General features: G+C 35.4%; 2 protein-coding genes, 1 long non-coding RNA gene and 1 other non-coding gene across 6 annotated transcripts; 1 reads left to right on the forward strand and 3 right to left on the reverse strand.

The window, feature by feature from the left end:
- Window positions 1-177: 177 nt before the first annotated feature.
- LOC138939302 (synaptic vesicle glycoprotein 2B) lies at window positions 178-14,814 on the reverse strand. Of its 3 annotated transcripts, none has more exons than XM_070306970.1 (10): window positions 14,625-14,814; window positions 3,340-3,579; window positions 3,184-3,243; window positions 3,004-3,087; window positions 2,586-2,910; window positions 2,366-2,487; window positions 2,033-2,271; window positions 1,483-1,927; window positions 1,015-1,302; window positions 178-920 (listed from the first exon to the last, which is right to left on the reverse strand). In XM_070306970.1, the coding sequence occupies exons 2-10, from the start codon at window positions 3,374-3,376 to the stop codon at window positions 865-867; spliced, it is 1,656 nt and encodes a 551-aa protein (XP_070163071.1). In that variant the 5' UTR covers window positions 3,377-3,579; window positions 14,625-14,814; the 3' UTR covers window positions 178-864. The 3 variants fall into 3 exon arrangements, with proteins under 3 accessions (XP_070163071.1, XP_070163070.1, XP_070163072.1); XM_070306969.1 differs by lacking the exon at window positions 14,625-14,814 and adding an exon at window positions 10,008-10,063; XM_070306971.1 differs by lacking the exon at window positions 14,625-14,814 and adding an exon at window positions 3,693-3,790.
- Trnar-ucg (transfer RNA arginine (anticodon UCG)) lies at window positions 4,866-4,938 on the reverse strand. The gene has a single exon. It is a non-coding gene; the product is annotated as a tRNA-Arg (tRNA).
- A 1,270-nt stretch (window positions 14,815-16,084) lies between the features above and the next one.
- Window positions 16,085-18,919, reverse strand: LOC138939307 (uncharacterized). Its single transcript, XR_011447825.1, has 3 exons — window positions 16,902-18,919; window positions 16,645-16,794; window positions 16,085-16,502 (listed from the first exon to the last, which is right to left on the reverse strand). It is a non-coding gene; the product is annotated as an uncharacterized lncRNA (long non-coding RNA).
- On the forward strand, window positions 18,171-21,050 carry LOC138939306 (bcl-2-like protein 1). The gene is made up of 3 exons (XM_070306976.1): window positions 18,171-18,902; window positions 19,155-19,616; window positions 19,706-21,050. Exons 1-3 carry the CDS (start codon window positions 18,648-18,650, stop codon window positions 19,823-19,825), a joined length of 837 nt encoding a protein of 278 aa, XP_070163077.1. The 5' UTR covers window positions 18,171-18,647; the 3' UTR covers window positions 19,826-21,050.
- The last annotated feature ends 994 nt before the right edge of the window (window positions 21,051-22,044 follow it).

Here is a 22,044-nt window from a genome sequence, read left to right on the forward strand (position 1 = left end):
TACACTGACTTTAAGCTATTTTATATATTATGATAAATATATATCAAATTATATCTATTGCAAGTAGAATAATAAATTCATATCATTTTAGCATTGAATGTTTATGTATAGATATCTTCAACATATACATGGAAAAAACAATAAAAATTATGATTTTTCTAATTGTGAAAATACACATAAGAAAAAAATTACGATATTTTTATTTAATAAAACATATACGTATTATATTTTACAAAGGAATATTGTACTCATTCAAATATTTCGATACACAAACAAATGCGTAATCATTAACGAATGCATAATTTATAATTTTTATAGTAATAAATATCCTAATATTATATCCCAGCTTTACAAAAAATGTAAATGGGAACAAGTTTTTTCGTGTAATTTGCGTAATTGTAAAATTTTCTTTGCGTATATAGAGGGATATACGAAAATTATAGAATATATTAGTTTATTATATATCATATTTAATTAATATTTTAATTATTTTATCTAAATTCTGTGTGATTATAATATATCAATATACATATAAAATTTTACTATAAAGTATCTATTTCTATTACATCTCTCTTGTACTGGTTATAGCATCTTAGATGCTACATTTATATTTTCTTTACTATTCCGCTGCTAATATTTTGCTTAAAAATCTTTTTTTCCTTTTATCTAATAAGGATAATTATGAACAATAGAGATTCTTTAGTTTTCTACTTACAAAATGAGGATATTTTCATACTTTAAATTTTACTTTATACAAAATGCTGTATTTGAATTGTCAAAATCTTTTAAAATTCAACATGATGCTTGTATTCGAAAGAAATACATAAATGATTGTAGACTGATGGATGTGGACCTGTGCTGGGGTCAGGAAAGTGGTTCGCGCGTTGTGTTCGGTAGGAATAAACACAGTAAACCTCCTCCTGCGAAAAATAGATTATATAAAATTAAGAAATTTAAAAATAAGAATTGAATATAAAAATTAGATAAGAGAACATTATATATAGACGTGCTTACCAATCAGGAGAGCAGCCACTATGAAGGTCGGTGCCGGACAATACATGTCCAGAAGCTGGGCTATAACTATATTACCAATTATCCCGCCAAGGCGGGCAGCGACCATTGATATGGCGATTCCGGTTGCGCGCAATTGCGTCGGGAATACCTCAGTAATGAGACAATCCAAAGCGGCGTTACCGCAACTTATCGCGCCGCTAAAGATAGCTGATACAATCAAATTCTGATACTTATTGTATACGAAATATAAACCGATCGAGCAAAGCCCCGACGAGAATGTGCTGAACACTGTAAGAAAGTCATAGGTTGTTATGTTCATAAATGGTTGTTATGTTATAAATGTATATATATATATATAGTCCAAAACACACAAATATAAAAAAAAAATATATTCGATATAAAATATCGTATTTTTTCGCGATAAAATATTTTTATATTATTTTCTGCTATATTTTTTTTATGAAATACCTAGAAAAAATTTACGCCCAAGGCGATCCATTCCCAGGACAGCGATGATGTTGGCAGGTATAGCGGACGCCACTGTGATAAGGGATTCCATAAAGACGGATGTTCCAATTTTATCGGAGCAAACATTCTCGGTACTATGCGAACCCTTATTAACGACATAATCGGTGACCTGGCATATCGAGGCCACTACGCCCGGTTGATCACGATGGAATTCATCGAAACGATTGAATAGTTCCGGAAACCACATCATGAGACCGTAATAACCAATGTGAAAGGTGAAATTAATAACAATCGATATTATCGTGAAGCGAAGAATGGGCGTTATAAATAGCTGTCTGCTATTCTCCACAATGTCACTCAGCATAGTTTTGCATTTGCTCTTCTCCTCGACTTGTTCTTTCACCGGATTCGATCCTTGATAGTCATCGAGAATCAGTTCTCTTACCTGCGTGTGAAAAATTACGTTACAAAAAATTGATGCATGAATTCGATGAAAATTGCTTTTACTATCTTCATAAAATTATGTTAAATCGTTCATAGTCATAATTACCATGTAAGTGTCACGTGGTTTGCCGGTATTAATGACATATATTTTGCGAAAGATCTCGAGTGCCTCCTCATATTTTCCGGAGGACAAGAGATATTTGGGGGATTCGGGAAGCAACAGAAGCAACCCCGTCACAACGAACGACGGAATAGCGCAGATCAGCAGGAAGATTCGCCAAGAATTGTAGGTGAACGTCGAACTCGTGAAACCCATATCTTTAGGGATTATCAACCATGCCAAACCTGTGAATGCAAAACGGATTTGCAAATATATCGATATATATATATATATATATATATATATATATTGAAAGAATACTTGATTATAAAAACTTACCAGCCACGAAAAGATTTCCCAACGTCCAGAATGCCGCCATGAAAGACAGCATAGAGCCGCGTTTGGACTTTGGTTGAAATTCAGCGAAATATGACCAGATGACCGGTCCGCTACCTCCCAGTCTAGAATATTATTAAATTATTCAATCTTTTCATTGTCGAAAGATGAAGCTACATCGTAGCTGGCCGGCAATTGTCATCGAGTCATTCTGGATACTTACGCCGCGCCGTTCAGGAAACGAAACAACATGAAGAGTTCGTATGTTTGGCAGAAACTAGAAGCGACGATGCACAAGGCGTTCATGAACGAGATGGCGATCAGGACTTTCCGACGACCGAGAGCGTCCGCTACGGAGCCCCACGCGTACGCCCCGGCCATCATCCCGATAAAGATAATCGAGTTGAGCCATCCCTTCGATTGGGTGTTGAGTTTCAGGTCACATTGGGCACTCGGCAGGATGAAGGACATGGAGATCACGTCCATCTCCTCGCTGGTGCTGACGAAGCCGCATACCGTAAGCAGAAAGTAATGAAACTTGCCATATTCTGCGAAAGAGATACGACGATTAATAATGATAAAAGCATTTTTTAACACAACCGTTACGATTTAACCGTTAAATTTAATTGTAATGAACTCACTGCTTAATTCGATGGCTTTCTCGAAATCAGCTTGAATATAGGATCCTTTCTCCGGATCGAGAGTCTTGCCTTTTAATCCGATACCTGTGATTGTATTACAGATATAATTAATGATACATAAATCGCAAATTTAGTTTATGAATATAAGAATATATACGATCATCGAAATTTATAACTCACGGGCAAGTTCGAGATCCTTAGAACCGCAACCGTTTAGCCGCTCGTCTTTTACATCACACTCTGTCATATTAAAATTGAAATTTGTGACATAAATTACCAGAGCAGGAATTTTAGTAAGTTTAGAGAAAGAGAAAGAGAAAGAAAATTATTACATACTAATATTGCGCTTTGTGTCGGGTTCACCTTCTACCATTCTACGATGTCGGCGCGTGTGGGTGAAGCTGCCTTGGTTAAAAAAATCAGATATTGAACCCTCGCGTTCGATAAGAAACTTGGTCGAATACGAAGCCGATGTTGGCGTTGCGGATCAGTAAGTCTGGGCGAAATCTTCCGGCTGAATCTGCGCTGATCTGCTGCTGCTCGTCGGCGGGGCTGGGTTTTCCGCTCGCTCGTAAACTGAAACAGATCGAATGGAACTTATTGAGGAGAGGGCGATATAAAATTTCATTTTATCGATTATCGCGTGCATCGCGCACCGGTTCTATCCGCCATCAAGATTTCATTTTTACCGTTTCATGTCACTACGCCGTTCAACGATCCATTCACGTAATAGAGCTCGGAGAAGCGCGGATGAAATTATACGAATTCATCTAACAACGTCGAGTGTATGTATGTGATGTAATATTCCTAAAGTACTAGTCGTTAGTTCGACACAGTGGGTCGACATTCCACCGCATATGAACCTCTATAATTTCGCGATGAAACGCTCTATCGCGTGTTGTCGTTAATGTGAATTCGAGCGAGATTAGCCTGTAATTGGATTAATAATGAATAAAGCCTTGCAATCTCTCTCTCTCTCTCTCTCTCTCTCTCTCTCCGAACAGTGACCTAGTGTAGATCTCTAACATACATCTCGGGGCCATTAGCTGTCTTTTCATCCCACATACAGACACACAATCTTTTTTCCTACATATCTTTCTTAAGAGTAATATTATAAAATAAATATATGTATATATATATATAAATTGCGCGTCCAACATTAAATAATATTACACTTTCTTCTCTGCAAGTATAATTCTTTTTGCTTGAAATATGAAATATTAAAAATACGCGCGTAATTTTTCATCGTGTAAAAATAATTTACATTTACACGTTACATTTGCATTATTTTGCGCTCTATATTAATTGAGTAATGTGTTATTATATCGGACACGTTATTCAGAATTATCATCTTCGAAGCGTACTTTGAGGATGTCCTTGATACGCACAGTACTCGGAAAAAAACAAACATCGAACGTGTTTTAACTTTGCACTGTGTTTTGCGATCATTTTAATTATTACTAGTTCCCACAATTTTATTGTGAACGAGGCACAAGCCACGTACGTAACATCTCTTGCGTTCTAATTCTCGCTCGGTAATAATTATTAGCTATCGATGTTGTTAGTAATCATTAGCTATCGATGAAATCATCGTAGCATGTCAAATATCGTAATTAAACAAATTAAACAAATTATTGTTGCGGATATAGCAAAGAGTATGAAATTGCAATATACAAATATGTAATACCATGAAAACACAATAAAATAAAATCATTATTTTGAAGAACAAAATACATTGATGTGGATACACATCAGAATGATAATAAAAATTAATGAATTATTTATATATCTGTCATCTGGATCATTTGTAGAACATATTATGCGGTACCGATGATTCAATTTGAGGACAAAAAAAGAAATTTCGACCGTGACAGGACTCGAACCTGCAATCTTCGGATCCGAAGTCCGACGCCTTATCCGTTAGGCCACACGGTCTTATTGAAGGGTAGTTTCTCAAGGGAAGTATTTCACCACTCGAGAGACAATTTACCCTCGGTTATTATCGATTTGGCTCAGAGGTTTAATAAAAGCTGATGCACAAATTTTTCGAGTTTTAAATATTAAAAATAACAAATATTCAAGTATTTGAGATAAGAAATGATATGTCAGATACATAATATGCTTGTTGATAATGATGTAATTTAATCTTTTATTATACAGGGTGTCCCCATTTTAAATGGCAAAACTTTAGGAGCGTATAGGGGACTGAAAAGCTAAGACAAAAAGTCCTTTAGAGGTTTGCACGTTTTTGCTCCATTTGGGGGGGGGGAAAGTTTTCGTTTTTATACTTATTTATTTACATTTTATTTATATTATCATCTATTTAATGCAGATATTGTTCAAAATGTTGCTCTCTTGCAGCAATGCAAGCATTACATCTAGCACTCACCTCATTAATTGCAGCTAGACATTGTTCTAGTGATATTTGGTGCGCCGCATCTATGATTCGGTCTCTTAATTGCTCTCTTGAATTGATTGGCACCGTAAAGGATAACATCAAGTATTTACATATGTAAGGAACCTTGAAGCAGAAAGTTTCTTCGGTGCCAAGAGAGCAACTGACGATGAGAGATTGAAGTTTTGCGATTTTCTTTAAAATGGAGCAGAAACGAGCAAATCTCTAAAGGACTTTTTGTCTTAGTTTTTCGGTCCTCTACACGCTCTTGAAGTTTTGCCATTTTAATTGGGGACACCCTATATATATATTTATTATTTTCTAGCTCATATTATATCCTACAAATAAATACACCCATATTTAATAATTTATATAATTAACAATATCGTATTTAGAGATTTCTTAAGAAACTTGACTGATCGTTTATATCGCCGATTTTGAAAAGAAGAGAAGCTCAACGATGTAATTGCGAGGGGGACGTTTCGCGGTTTAACACCACTCTAGGAAACGACACGACATCCTGTACCAAATACTCGCTAATGAACGAATATCACGCGCGTCCTTTTACGACGCGACACAGAATCGTTTCATCTACGATTAAATTTGTGAACTTGAGCATTAAGTTTTCAAACTTCTAAATCGAAATTAGCTACTTTTGAATTATCCAATATGCAAATAAAAAAATAAGAAATTCTAGGAATTATTATTTTTGTAATATAATCGCAAAAAAGATTATTATATATGTATAACTATTAAAAAAACGGCGTAAAGTGATGTGTGTCGACACAATCGAGAGAGAGAGAGAGAGAGATGCACAATTTATATTTGATTGCAAAAACGAATATACAAGATGTTCATTAAATATTTTAATGATAGATTCTTGGCATTACTTGTGAGTTAGCGATTGATTTTTCCTCACTAAAAATACCGAGGGATAAATGCCGTAATTTATTGCAACATTTTTCATTTTTTTTGCATCATACATCTTTTACTTAAATCACAAAATAAGATTCTGTCAGTAAAAGAATGTAGTTTTATTATTTATTTGGCTCCTTGAAACATCATACAATCCGCGAATTTTTTTTTCTTCAATTTATAATTCTAAAAGTATTTATACCTCAGCATTCTTTCGTTGAGGAAAACTCGAGCTCAAAAAATTTATCATTAAAATAATACTTGACGAGACCTTGGAATATTTTCTGTAAATTATAATTATAGATGATTGCAAATATAAAGTATTGCCATCAGTTTCCGTGTCGCATTTATAAGCGATTAAACAAAGATATATATATATATATAAGATGCAAGACAATTATTCTATTAAATATTATTTTTATACTATTATCTTAAAATAACTAATTTATTTTTAAAATGTTATTGTACCAATATAAAAGTCGAAATATAGATAAAAGTATTTAAACATCAATGCTAATTAGATAATAGAAAAAGTAGAAAAGTCTATTTTGAATAATGTCCGAGTATTCAAGCATTGAATCAATATTCATATCATCGGAATGGAATGTCGACTTCATAATTGCAAATATCTTGATATAAAACGATAAATTATTGCAATTATATTTCCATACGAAAAATAAAAATTCCTACAAAAAATAAAAATTAATAGGACTCAAATATCTTTTTTTGATTCCATATGTAGAGTTTTTGATTATAAATCCTTTTCTCAATACTTAATAAAATATTATGTTTCTTATTTATCTTTTTTGTTTAATGTAAAGTTTTTTTCTACTTCAATGTCCTGTTTTGTAATATCAAAAGTAAAAGCGGGAAATATATGTTATTTTCTGCAATATAGTACTGAAAATGTATCTATGACTTAACACTTGTACAAACGTCTGTCTTGATAAAAACACAAATAAAATAATTTTGTACGTGCGCCTTAGCGACGCTCGTATGTGATGTTGAAGAGATGATGCTAATGATACGCGAAGAGGATACGAGGTCGTACCGTTCTATAAAGAGCTTCGAATTGGCGCGCTTGTTAAAGGGCGTTAAAGTTCTTCGCTGAAAGATCAAATGATTTGTAATTATTGTTAATTTCAATGTCGAAAATCTCGTAATCTCTTAATCTAACATTGCCAATAATTTTGACAATGCGGGGAAGATGCGCAGGATGTTGGAAACGTCATGATATCATTAGACAGTGACGTAAAATAAAGATTGAAATAGATATAATCTTAATGAGAATTTGCATTTCGAGCATTTTCTCACACTTACTTTATAATACGGCGTTCTTTAATAAAATCCTGCGGGTAGTATCTTTCCTGTAAATGCATGCGATGCACAGAATGTTTTTCTGCGAAGAATACTTTCTATCTCGTAACGATTTCTCTCGGCGTGTATCTTTTAAATCCCTCATAAGACGATGATTTCTTCCGTGTGGATGCTGAATCCGCGATCATCTATAATTCTCGCGAATTTGCGCCACCTCTTGCGCGTACAAACAATATCTCGTCTTACTCTATCGAACTATCTCTCGAAGAAGCGTGTTAGGACCAATCGTCAACATCTCGATGTTCTCAGCAACGTATCGTATCGCACATTTGCTTTTTACGTGTCGTCTTTACAAAAATTATCGAGCGTCGTTGTTCGCCGGTAAATATACGTCGCACCAATTCCGATGTGACAGCATGGACGATATTTTGATTAGCGAACGACCGCGATGATATTAGATGGACGATTCAACAGGATGCACTTGTACTCTCCGCGAAAATCACGCGTGAGATTGAGATTTTTTTGATTTCGACTCGCGTTTTTCATTAGTTTTATAGCTGTATCAAGTACGAATCGCAAGTCGGCATTTAATGACGCTTGACCCACGCGATGTTTGCCAACGAAATGAGTGTCTGAGCATTGAAACGTTAAAAGAGATCTACCTGCCACCTCCCACTAATATAAACCAATATATTCTTCAGTGGTAGAGTGGCCTGACTGTGTGTGGCACGTATGATTTCAACTGTGAATTACACTTGGAGGGGCAAGATGGGTGGTTATGTGCAAAAATAAACGTATTCTTCTGCGAATATAAATTCGTGAAACTTGAAAATTTTTCAAGCAAGTTTATTTGCATGATCCTGATTAACAGCGATGTATCTAAAAATTATATATAATATTATTAATATGCTACGTAATCGAGTTTTATCGAGAGATAAGCTACGATAGTCGCAAATATATGCCGGCCTCGGCACCGTGACTGGAACAAGGATCATTCTTCGCTGGATAAGGTTTAAAGGTTGGTAGAAAATTATGACTGAATGTTGCGACACAATATTTATAGGATTAAAGTATGAAAAAAAAAAGTATGAAGATGCAAAATCAAGATAAAACGGAATGAAGAACAACGCGCATGAAATGAGTGTGTCGCACGAATGTTATTACACGGAGAAAATTTTATAGTACAAATTACATGAAAAATACAGCTCCTTTTATTGTAAAGCTGTAATATAACAGCATTAAGATATGTATATTACTATAAAAATGTAAATTTGCATTTGTTTTATTGCTCATTATGCATCGTTCGAGCATCAAAATATTTAAATAATTACAATACCTTTGTAAAATACAATATGTTAATGTATTTATAAAATAAAAGAATAACGTAATTTCTCTCATATGTTAGTATGTTCGACGATTACAAAAATTGTATTGTATTTTTCACTTTAATAATTTCTCCATATACACGCGCGCATGATTCATCAAACAAATTATCGTCCATCCCTTGATAGCGTGCATACGAATTAAGATCCCCGAAAGCAGTTTCAACCGGTTACGTAAATGTAAACGAATAAACTAAGACAGCAGTTTCAACCGGTTACAAAAGAAATAAATCATGCGTCTCCGTCGTATCGGCGCTCCGGGATCACGTGATTCCTCGACATTGCAACAATGTTTGTCAGACATTTTTAGATTTTTATGCTAAATGGAGCAGGTTTTCACGCAAGTAAGATCACAAATTATCGATGCAAATGTAGCCTTCGATTGCGGTCTTCGGAGTTACAAATAGCTAGGATGATACATACTGTCAATATTTTCGACCCAGTCAACAGACTCGATGTCTTCTTTATCACTTATTTATTTTACCAATAAAAAACTTTAAAAAAATTTCATTGGAAAAGAATATTCACATCGTACGTACCAATGGCCTCGATTGTGCTACATTCTCCAAAGTTTAATATAATGCAAATGCGTTAAGTATTTAAGATTCAAAGAATTCGTATCTCTCTATTTTAGAAGTAAAATGAGATATTAATTCAAGAGTTGAGATCATTCAGATTTGTGTCGAGAGAAAATACAACCTTCAGATAATAATAATATCTAATAATTTTATTTATCTCCAATTTATATGTGTCATAATCATAAAAAGAAGAAAAACATATGACAAGAAAATATATTAAAAATTCTATTATATAATAAATAATTATAAAACTCTCTCAACACGTTATATTTTACGAGATAATATTTTTATAGCAAAATTTTATGGCAAAATAATTCAATTATCTAATATTCATAAATTTCAACATCCACACTTATCCTGCATAGCGCGTCTTAAAATTAATAATAATAATTTTGCAAAATAAGGTGTAACACTTACGATCTGTGGATTGCCAAGTTTCCTTGAAGTGTTCGCCCGAATTGGGGAAACTACCAAAGTAAAATGAGAAATAACAAAGCTTATATAGAGCGATACTGAGATATATCGAGTTCCCCCACTCTGATTGCGATAGATATACAACGAAGTGATCTCTATCACGCGTAGCATTCATCTCGGAAATAAGAGCATTGAGAAAAGAATGTGCCTAAGATGTTTACGGATCCTCGACACCGACGAAGAGAATTGCGAATTGCGTTGTCCATGTAACGTTGTTCATCCTCGGTAAGAAAAGATCAAATTCTAAATTCATCGACCAAATTTCATTAATTAACCCCTAATTTCACGTTTCCATTCGCGTTCATCTCGTTGCGCGATCTTCGCATCTCGCGAAGATATCTCATGGTCCTCTATCCTCTATCCATTGCTGCATATAGCGTAAGATGATATAGGTACCAACAAGGCATCAACGATATCGTCATAACGTGTGTATTCAGTTATGATAAATATTGTCTTGATAAATTAACACTTGAGAAATTAATGTCTTCATTTGCTTTGCCCGAACTTCTTTAAGCACTTTGAGCAATCGCGTTCCAATCCAAGATTGAATCTCGACTATACTATTCCACGTATCACTTTTTACGAGATGATATTGAACATTTTATTTTTAATAATTTCATAGCATTCGTCACGGTTAACGGATAATCAGAAAATATACAAAGAATATATAATATAATACACAGAAGAGTTTTTTTACGCAGAAGATTTATAATCACAGTTTCTCATGGATTCATTGGAATGTAATGTAAATTAGGAAGATTTATATTCATTGCGGATATTAAACGCGGATACCGTATTGTTTTTGTTTTTGTCGATTCCCGAATAAATTCCTCCGTTAGTTAACTCGCCAAAAATAGCAAGACCGAAATAAATCAACGATAACGCACGATTAATCAATTGAATTATATTTACTTTAAATATCACAGTCGGACTAATTATACTTCATATTTATATTGCAAATGTCATTGTACCTTTTCACATGTATGTACACTCATTATTATATTTCCGATATTTGTGTTATACGAGCTTGTAATATTCACATTGATAATGCTCTCCATATTTTTCTCGTCAATTTTGTCCCGTTTCGTTGCAAACTTTACTTCTCACTGCTCTTATATTAAATGATCGAAACATAAAAATGTCGCGATTAATTTATAGGTTCAATTAAAGAATAATGCGAGAGAACAAGTGAAAACCGGATAGGAAAATATATAATGGCTAATTATGTAATAGTGGCATTAATCATTTATGTTTACCGACTTTAAAAACATGTATGTTGATACGAAATTTTATTCACATACGATTCGACGGAAATACGCGATAATTGCGTAAATATTTGCTATAAATTTTATCATAGGATTTAAATGGCGCCAAACAAAAAAAGAACACAGCTCCTTGACTTACTCTTTGCGCTGTCGTGACTCATCCTTTTGTAATCGTAGGAATAAAATTTAAAAAAAAAAAAAAAAAAAACCCCATTAAAATCTCTCGTTCTATCAGAATTTTAAGGGATCTGGTATTTCGGAAATACGCTCGATTGATTCATCATCCTCTTACTCTTTCAATCGTATCTACGATTTGATTAAAAATTTTGATCGAACGATTTTTAATATTCGAGCTTGACAAACTAATTGTAAGACAATGAGAAGATGATGCGTGCTCTTATCAAAGATTTTCAGATCAAAAAATTAAATATAGCATCAATTTACAAAATGCTCCTAAACATCACTGGATCGTGACGTGATGTCACTGTTTAGTGATTACTGATGTCACGGGTCGATTGATATACGATAGTAACATAATTAATTGCATGCGTGTCATTTTTTGCTCAGAAAATATTGTAGAACGCATGTATATTAATTATCATCGGATTATCCGCCAGGTGCTTATCTTTTCTTAAATCTAATGCGCATTTTCTACTCCTTGATTTTAACGATGTTTTCTTCTATATATCTCGTTACAGAATCTCGAGAGTAATATTATATCGATGTAATGTTTGTACAGATTTCAATTTGCAATTTAAAAACAGCTATCACGGCGTTATATAATAGGTGATATATTATGCATACGTGCAATCAACAACGTTCGTCCTTGTTGTCGTATACACTTAGCGCATGCGCGAGTACGATGCGTACGAATTGATATCATTTTCCTATCTGGAAATTCATGCAAAAATACATGATGGCTCTGTCATGTGTGAATGAATTTGTCATAAAACATCTATGAGATAATATCTTGTCTTTATATACAAGTGTAAATATATTAGTTAATTAATTAATGATGCTTAATCAATAAATTCATTTCACTTATCTTTACATTCTTATATCTGAATTAATCAATACGTGATCTAACTAAAGAAGACATGTAACTATTTCTTTCTCGCTAAACTAACTATATATTCTAAAATATAAAGCGAATCGTCATATATCTCCTATTCCGATGCCGTAAATAAAAAAAATCACGTGGCCGATAAAGCGGCACCGTATATCTATCAGAGTTGTCTCTACGGAGACAGGATGCGATATCGGTATCTCTGATGTTCTAGCTCTGAGAAGATTGCTCTGAGAAAGGGAATATGTTTGAATTCAAGGTGGAACGATCTATATTCCATAATATGTATTGTATTTATAAACGAGTTAAGATATTAATAAGGCTTTAAAGAGTGAAATTTACAACTTAAAAATTTCGCAGACAATTAAGAGCACGGATGATAGTCAGTTTCATAGAAAATAATTCTTCTATGAAACTGATTACTGTGCACAGCGCACGAAAACTTGTTCTTATATCAAGTATAATTAATCTCAATTCGAGATTTATAATAACTCCTCTTAATCTCCCGGAAGAGACGAAGGCAAAAAAATATATCGGGGCTAAATCGATGAATCAGGAATCGCGTACGTAATCATACATATCTACAATATATATTTCTCCTTTAGACTTTTTTTGTAGAGAATGTTAAAAAACATTGTTTACAACGATATATCAATTACACGGGAGAATATGAGAGAGCGCATTTTGAATGTATGTGCGAGTATATAAATTCAAAAATGACAGAAGGGATAAGAGTATCATTTATGTATCGTATTCAAAAATCTATTGAAGTCGGAGGACATCATCTTAAACACTTTAAATAAATTTTTTCAAACACCATAAACGTTTGACTTTCTTGTTTTCCTCAATTATATGTAACAAAAATTTTCCATGTTCAAGATCATTTAAAGATCATATTGTCATAGATCGTTGAATCAATTTTGAAAAAAAAAAAAAAAAAAACTTTCTATCATCACAATTGCTCCCTCGAACAATGCAACTTTTTCCTTAGATATTTTTTCGTATCATCAGAAATAAGTGAGATATTTAAGATGCTCAATTTAAGTGGATTATACAGACATATGTATATATATATGCATCGTATTCACGATTCGTTTATAATTCGTGAATAGCGTGAATGGAAGATTCGTCAAATTCAACCAATCAGATTTCTATATACCGTTCACGAACCGCGAATGCCTGGCGCTTAGCTTTAAGAAATCATTTTTCGACCAATGTTTATAGGAAATTTTTTGTTCAGAATAAAATTTCCTATAAGATCTCAAAGTTTAGCTGAAACATTCGGGTAACCACCCTGTATATATTATATATACATATGCCTTTATAATCCGTGCAATGTCGCCGTATACGTAAATGCGCGCATGAATGTGCAAGACAAATTATGCGTGCATACGATACGCACGTAGCTCGTGCTGTGCGCAGTGACTCATCCAGAATGCTGACGTCATGATCGGCGTGCTCGAGGGGCAATCAACCGGCAAGCAATGCAAAAACATGTTGCGAATTGAGCGAGCGCCGCGTAGTGTCCGACCGTACCATCGCGTAGGAATTAACGTTATCCGAGAGAGTAGGTGCATACAGAGAGAGAGAGAGAGAGAGAGAGAAAGGAAATTGCCGACTCGTCAAAGAAGCGCAATCGCGAACAATAATCGCCTCGCGGGATCTAAAGGACTCGAAAGAAGCTGCGTTCGCTCGCCCATTAAGCGACCCGGCATCATCAATCTTCATTCTCTCCACCTTTATCTTTCAATTTTACGCTCTTTTCATAGATTAAACGATTGTCTCCAAGTTGTCAATATTTGGACCACTTAATTGATAGATCTAGAAATTTGAATTCGATATTCAAACTGTTTTAGCTACAGCGAAACTTTTAGCGAAGAATGTATATAATTGAATGTTTGTTAATTAAAATCATCGTTCATTATATATCTCTACTGTTGAGGAAAAAATATGCTGTTTCTTCGAGAAATATCAAATTGAGTTTTGTTTAATAAAAACTTTCAGAATAATTTTGATTACTAATATTATATAACCCGATAACTTTTCCAAATAAAAATCGATTGTAAATTTGTTCAACACACACAAACACACACACACATACACAAAACAGTCTAACATTTTTCAAAATATCTACGATACGACATATAAATTTCTTTCTTAAAATATATTTCCAAAACAGTCTAAATTTTTCGATATATCTACGATACGACGTATAAATAACGGACTCACCTAATCATAATATCTCGAAACAAGACGATGTCGAACCAGCGGAAGCTCATTCAACAAAGAGGAAACGACGAGCAACCGACACTACTTGAACCCTTTGAACACTTTATCCACCGCGGATCTGTCACTTTTATTTTTTTATTACACAATATGTAATATCAAATACGCGTGACTTGGCGGCTCATCCATAGAGACATAACTAAATCACGGAGAGGTCAGTTTGCGGTGAGTATGTCTGCCAATCTGTTAGCAGGGTTAGTACTAGTGCCATTCCAGGGACGTCGAAATCGGATGAACTAAATTCTAAATTTCTTTCAACCGAATAGAATTTTTTAAACATTCTTTATCGTCCATAAAAATGCTATTAAACACGAACATTTCTCAGACATAAAAATTTATCAGCAAATAAATATATTTCATATTGCGATACATGGCACGACAAGATTAAGAATGTCGGGTGAATCGTATCACCCTGTATACATTCGATCTTTCGTGTGCGTTTACTATAGTTTGCTATTGTAAACAATAAGCGTGGCGATTAATATGAAAGAAAGCGACGATTCGCGACAAAAACAAAAGAGAGATGGGCCCAATCTTTGCGCTCCTGCGCCCTGGCTCGTGTTAGATTACTGTAGAAGGCTTTATCCACTTTAGTCACCGACCGTCAAGCAATTATCCTATTGCCGTGCTGTAGTATCATGAATGACGGTAAGAAAATGCTACCGAGAAGCAGGCGATTGCCACGAGTTCCTCTGAAATATTGCAAGCTGTTCACTCGCGCCATCGTATTCCCACGGTCCATTTTGCGAGACGAAAATCATCATTTGAATTACAATGCACGTATGCAATGTTACAATTGAAATAGCTATTATAATACTTATTTGATAATTCGATAAAACATGCGAGGCGTAAACAGTAACGTTATCCTCGTCACGTTATTATTATCCATATGACGTGCGAACCGACTTCTCCTCTTGTCTTAATTTTCATTCCTCTAATCGTAAGCGACACGAAGAAGAGATAATTTAGACCTATCAAATCTCATTTACATGTGATTCATTTTATCAATTTATTCCAAGATGTTTCAACGTCTTCGGTGCACGTCGCATATCTATACTCCGATGTGAAAGGCAAGACTTTACGAGATGCTCTCGATGCTGTCCATAAAGCGCAGCTGAATCTGCAACGTGAACTTTAAATCAGAGATCGAAACTTTGCAACAACGATACTCGCGTAAAGTTTGCGTAAACGCCATGTAATACGGCGTACTTGATAGCGCGATTTCGCCGGCAATGATTTTTCCATCTGTCTTTCTTTCCCCGTCTCTCTAGACTAGTTCCGGAATCGAGTTCATATCGCAATTAAAATAGATAATCGGTACGCGAGTGTTACCTATTCTTAATAAACTATGTATATCGTATATCTAATGTATAAAGAAACGTGTAAAACATGATCGCGGATATTATACGGTACATTAGTATCACTGGCAGCGATCTAGAACTGGTTCCGATCGACAGTTGGACACATTGACGTCTTGTTTTCTTACCCACCTAGTATGCATACATCCGGTCGATCTGTACTCCAGCAACTTTCCTACTTCATTCATGGACGCATTCAGTGGCCTTTGAAGGTTGCACCGCCGGCAGAAAGGAAGGAGCGATAGGCATGGGTCGCGCGTGTCGCGGCGCGGCGAGGCCGGGGGTGCAGGAACGTGTGACCGAGGGAGGGAAACTTGACTCTCCGCGGGAGAGAGAAGCTGCGGCCCACACCCACACATATATATGCATGGACCGTACACGGATGAACTCGCCTATCGAGCATTCCGCCCGCGTGCCAAGTAAGATCCTCGGTCAATAATTTCTCGCTTCATGTCACGCATAGCTGTATAAAAAAAAATATATATATATTATATAGCGAGAAAGAGATAAGAGATCGCGAGACTTTACTTTGCAAGCGTGCAATGCTAATTATATGTACATAAACATTGCCACCCCTCGAGAGCGAGATACGGGTGCACGCTCACCTGATTACGACACTGCGGGACCAACCGGCGCGGACCAGTTTCAGTATAATCCTTTCGTGGAAAACGCACCGTAGAACCATCGCCGATCCGTGTGTGCGATGCATTCACTGAATATGCCCTGCGTTGGTCTCATTGTCTACGGATATATATCTGAGAGCACATGGATATCTCATAAAATTCGACTGTCAAACTGAACTCTCTCTCATGCATACGTATTGTTGTATATATATATATATACGAGATTATAGAAATCTTACCATTAATTAATCCAGATTATTCGAATTGAATGTAGTTTAGAAAGTCCCTCCGTATGTTGTCAATAAGATTTAAATATCCTCTGATATTGCTTTTCCTTCCAACACCCTATCCGATTCACGTCATGAATTCTCAAGTCGCGAATATTGGTCAACTTCATTGCGGATGATTTCGGTCTCGATGTGTGTGTGCGTGTGTGTGTGTGTGGGTTGGTTAGTAACTACGGCCGCGAGACTTTCACCGTTCTCCCGCCGTTGCTACGGCGAATAATGCATCTCTCTTTTTCTCTCAGGAATGCGAGGCGCGGGAAAGCTGAATGAATACTAATCTCTCAACGGTGACGTAAGCAATATTCGAAAAGAAACAAATACCATCGTGATATATACGTATATAAATTAAGATTTAAACCTGCGCGGTTAAACGGTTAAATTCTCGCTCTGTTGTCGTATGCGACAATGACAAAGAATCTCCCTCAATTTCAAAATTTCCTTGAAATTTTCTCCCGAATTCCTCCACGACCAAGATCATATATAAAATGACCATATCTTCTCGCGGACGTACAGTGAGTCCCTCGTCGTACAAACGTACTCCGCGTTCCAACGAAAATTCCATTCCTCGGCCAGTTCCCAGGTACACAGGTATAACCACACACGGATAATCCGCTCGCGCGCTAGAAAGGGTTGAGGTTATCGGCGGCGCCTCGCGAAGGAGGCGAGCGACCGCGCGGGATAAACAGAGACGGGACGCTCACTGGCTCACTACTACAGGGCGGCCGGGCCCACGTGTATACACACGCGGGACGTGTCGAGACGGCGCGGTGGTGGGGCGAAAACGTGAATGATCCATAGAGAATCGTCACGATAGTGTGCGAAGGTGTAGCACGCGCCGCATTGGTGAGTGTGCCGCCGGCGTCGTCGCCGACTGTGGTGTGTGTGTGCGTGCGCGTGTATGTGCGCTTCACATCAGGGATTCTCAATTCGCGTCGATTCTCGGTTCTACACACGGTAATACGAAAGGCCGGTTGATGTAATTATCTTTCGACATCTACGATACGTAGAATCGTTGTCATTGGGAAAATGGCAAGCGATGTTCCTCGCTTGTCAAAAGTAACGTCGAGTCTTAGTGCTGTAACAGCGTTCTTTGCATCCTTACGTCGTCAAGTCAAATCGGTCGCGTATCGAAACTGAAAGACACTGAGCTACGTCATACGCTACCGGTGGCGCGGTGGGGGGGGGGGGGTAGAGTCTCGAGATAAGCGGTAGTGGTAGTGATGTGAGACCTGAGACCATCGTGAGTCGGGCTGGTCGACGGCAGGCCAAGGGAGCGCGGTACGGGAGAGAAGTTGGGTGCGACGTGGAGCAAGAGCGGAGGAAACGGCGCGGCGCGGTTTCGGCTTCGGAAATGGCCGCGGGAAAGTAGAGAGCGGAGCGTTTTGTCGCTGGCTGGCTGGCTAGCTGGTTGGTTGGTTGGATGGTTGGGTGGTCGGTTGGCCGGGTTGGATCGGTCGGTCGAGGTTCAAGTTTTTGGAGCACCGCGCGCGCTCCTTTCATCCCGGCGCATCCGAGGCGCGCGCGATCGATTCACGCACCGGACGATCTTCGAGACCAGCGTGTGTGATGTAAAAGCGGTGCGTGTTTGCCACGACGATCTGAGAAGACAACGGGAACTGTACGCGAGGAACTTGGATACGGAGAGACATAATAATTCGCCAGAACGATTCCTCGTTTGATAGCGGTATACGAGATAGGATGGCCGGCGACGACGGAACAACGATGAACAATGAGATTCTTGGCGCACGGGATGGTGCGGAGGAGGGGCAGGGTACGTCAACGCGAGGGGAGCTGCATTCCAGAGTGGGCGGCATTCTGGAATGCGATCGCCCCGGTAACAGGAATTCGTCGAACGAGCGAGCTGCCGCCGCCGCTGCCGACGACGAAGACGGTGTCTGCCGATATGCGGTCGGCGCTGCTAATCGCGCTATGTCTTTCTTCGAAATGTGTCAGGTAACATATATACGGCTATTATACGCTTGTCAATTACTTGATTCATCCAAATTATCGATACTTATCCACGTTTATCAGCATCCACATTTTCCAAATTGAATATATATATATATATATATATATATATATATATATATATATATATAAACGACTTGTCAAATTTTTATTTAATACTATCTCTTACAATGTAATTTTTGCAACAATCATCACAAAACTAGTTTTGCATTTAAGATAAAATATCTTATCTTTTAGATTCGACTTCAACATCTCTTTCCACAATTGGGCCCACCACCACGATACAATATCCATGATGATTCTATAGAATCGACTGCCGAGAGCCTAGCCAATGATGTAATACGATACTTGTTAAAAGAAGATATCTATCTTATATCCCAAGATCCAGTATCTCGTAGCATGAGGCACAATGTATATCAAATGCTCAACAAACACAGCATTCTCTTTACAAGTATGGTAAATCGTTTAAACGTTGTTCCGGACACTGCGTACGAAACATTTATGGGAGTTGCCAATGAATTGTTCTTACATGGCGTTATTACATGGGCTAGAATTGTTTGCTTATACGCTTTCATGGGCAGATTAGCTTTATGGGCTAGAGACAGAAGAATGCACAGTCTTAAAAAGAAATTGCCGCTATACGTTTCTAGATATGTTGGTGAAAATATAACGCATTTTATTAAAGGCTACGGTGGGTGGGTAAGTATTCATCGCTAAAGGAGAAAAGAGCATATTCGAACTTTTACCTAAAATATACATACCTTGTATTTTTTTTTTTTTTTTTACAGGAACAATTATGCGTAGAATATCCTGTGGCTGAAGAAATTAGCGGAGCAATTTGGAGGAGTTTATTAATGACAGGAGCCACTCTTGGTTTGATCGCTACAATCTTATCGGTGACTTCCTGATGGAGCCTCGCGAGATCGTGTGGTTTGAGTATGTTTTGTCCAAGAAATTACCGCGTACTTACGTTCTACGAGAACACATTCGAAAGGGAAATGTGAACAGATTTTTTTTCTATAATGTACGTATAATATTACGTATTAATATACATTTCACGAACATCGGAACGATTCGATTCAAACGGAGAGTTTGCTACGTCTATACGAGAAACATACAAGATTAACAAAAGATACTTCAACGCGTTGACACACATAATTTTCATATCAACGTCAGTCTGCTTAGAATCGTTCTACTTTTTATATAACTCCAGCCAGCATATGTAGCATGAGCGACAGACAATGACGCTAGTTTCCTATTACAATACCTTATAACACAAACTAGTGAAATTATATATGTATAGTAAACAGAATATATCTTATTTAATTCTATAATAGACATTTTTTTAAATATTAAAGTAATTTTCAACAATAATACTCAAAATTAAGGAAATTATTAGAAATTTATGTGAAACAAGAATCTCTTTTTCTCTCGAATTTTATTGAATTTAGGTAGACACAATATATTTATTAATAATTTATTTTAGGTAGAGAATATATTAAATAATAAATTTTTTTCGAATATCTTTGTTCATAGAACTGATCGCATCCATACAATTTTAAACATTAAGAGATATATGTAATAGCGATGGAAAAAAACAAGAAATAGTTAAGAACTGTACCGTGATATATATTCAAATAACGGCTACTTTTTTACATGTCGATATATTCTATTATTATACACTTGCAAAAATTTTATATTCAGAGAATAAATACTTTTATAAAATAAAGATCTTTTTCCTGTAATCATTATTAAAAGAAGAGACAGGGAAGAAAGAAAGATTGAAAAAAATACCTACTACAAAGATAAAATTAGTTTATAAGACAATTTCACAGCGCAATAGAAAGTTTAATATAATTTCTTATTTTTTAATCTGGGTGATATTTGCATTATTCATGTTTGGTAAAATTTATAGTTCTCATACAACATTATCAAATACTATTATCAATGGAAATTTACAGGGTAGAACACACACAACTTACTGTTGCTATGAAAATTTCAATATAGTTTTTTGCTACTATAAATAAAAACTATGCTCACATACATATAAAATGATGCAAAGACTTACTTGATGATGTAAGTAAATTTGTTTTCTTGAAAAACACATTGAATCAACATTGTAGAAAGTATTTTTAATGTATCATTATAAATTATAAGTAAAATAAGTTTAAATATATATATATATATATATATATATATATATATATATATATATATATATATATATTTTGTTGCATTATGTCATGTCAAAGGGGGGGATCAGTCTTAATCACTACAAAATACTGTAAACGACATATGTCTAATGTATATATGTTTGCAAATAATCAAAAATAATAACTTCATATATATGAAATAATCGTTATTCCTATTACAATGAACATAATCCTCCTAATTATATTTATGTTTAATCTGAAATATTAATTAATGAAGAAAAAAAAAGTACATAATGCATTTAACATTTCATTGATGTTAATAGTGTGTTTTAAAAAAAAAAAAACACATTTTCTGTGAAAATATGTTGCGATATATGTGAAAAACCATTTTAATATCGTAATTAAACATTTACACATGATCTGGATAATTTTGTTTAAAATAATATTGTTTAAAAAGACTATGTTTTTTTATATTATACTATTGATATTGTATATTCAAGCTTATCGAGTCCTCTGTATGATTAAACCATTTCAATCATAAGCACTTGAATACATAATAAGTATAATGTTATAATAGGATGCTGTGGAATAATAATTTGCCTCTCTTTATTTCTTAATCAAAGAGGAGGATACATTTCTGCCAAGGAAATATATTAACTGTCATTTTCAGCATTATGAAATCTCATATATATTTTCATATTCATGAGATTACTGAGATCTAAATCACTTAAGATTTACAATGTATGTATGTATATGAATAAATATAAATATATATATATATGTATATGTATATATATTCATATACAGTATTTACAGTATATATTATATATTTGTAATTATGTTAACAAAAGGCAACATTGAACAATGATGAGAATTCTATTTCTAGAAGAATATGATAAAGATAATAATGACTGCGTTTCAAAATTCACACTGCTAGTACTAGAAATCTGTAAGATACATAACATGAACTACAG

Source organism: Polyergus mexicanus, unplaced genomic scaffold (assembly GCF_030449975.1).
Source record: "Polyergus mexicanus isolate NDT 795.1 unplaced genomic scaffold, iyPolMexi1.0 SCAF_14, whole genome shotgun sequence".
Lineage (NCBI taxonomy): Eukaryota > Metazoa > Arthropoda > Insecta > Hymenoptera > Formicidae > Polyergus > Polyergus mexicanus.

Excerpts from the sequence above, each read along its gene's own strand:
- LOC138939302 (XM_070306970.1), bottom strand. The coding sequence starts at position 3,376 with ATGGTAGAAGGTGAACCCGACACAAAGCGCAATATTA. Across the intron at positions 2,488-2,585 it reads CGTTTCCTGAACGGCGCGGC|ACTGGGAGGTAGCGGACCGG; the intron begins GTAAGTATCCAG and ends ATAATATTCTAG. Across the intron at positions 1,928-2,032 it reads AACCACGTGACACTTACATG|GTAAGAGAACTGATTCTCGA; the intron begins GTAATTATGACT and ends TTTCACACGCAG.
- LOC138939306 (XM_070306976.1), top strand. The coding sequence starts at position 18,648 with ATGGCCGGCGACGACGGAACAACGATGAACAATGAGATTCTTGGCGCA. Across the intron at positions 18,903-19,154 it reads CTTTCTTCGAAATGTGTCAG|ATTCGACTTCAACATCTCTT; the intron begins GTAACATATATA and ends CTTATCTTTTAG. Across the intron at positions 19,617-19,705 it reads TTAAAGGCTACGGTGGGTGG|GAACAATTATGCGTAGAATA; the intron begins GTAAGTATTCAT and ends TTTTTTTTACAG.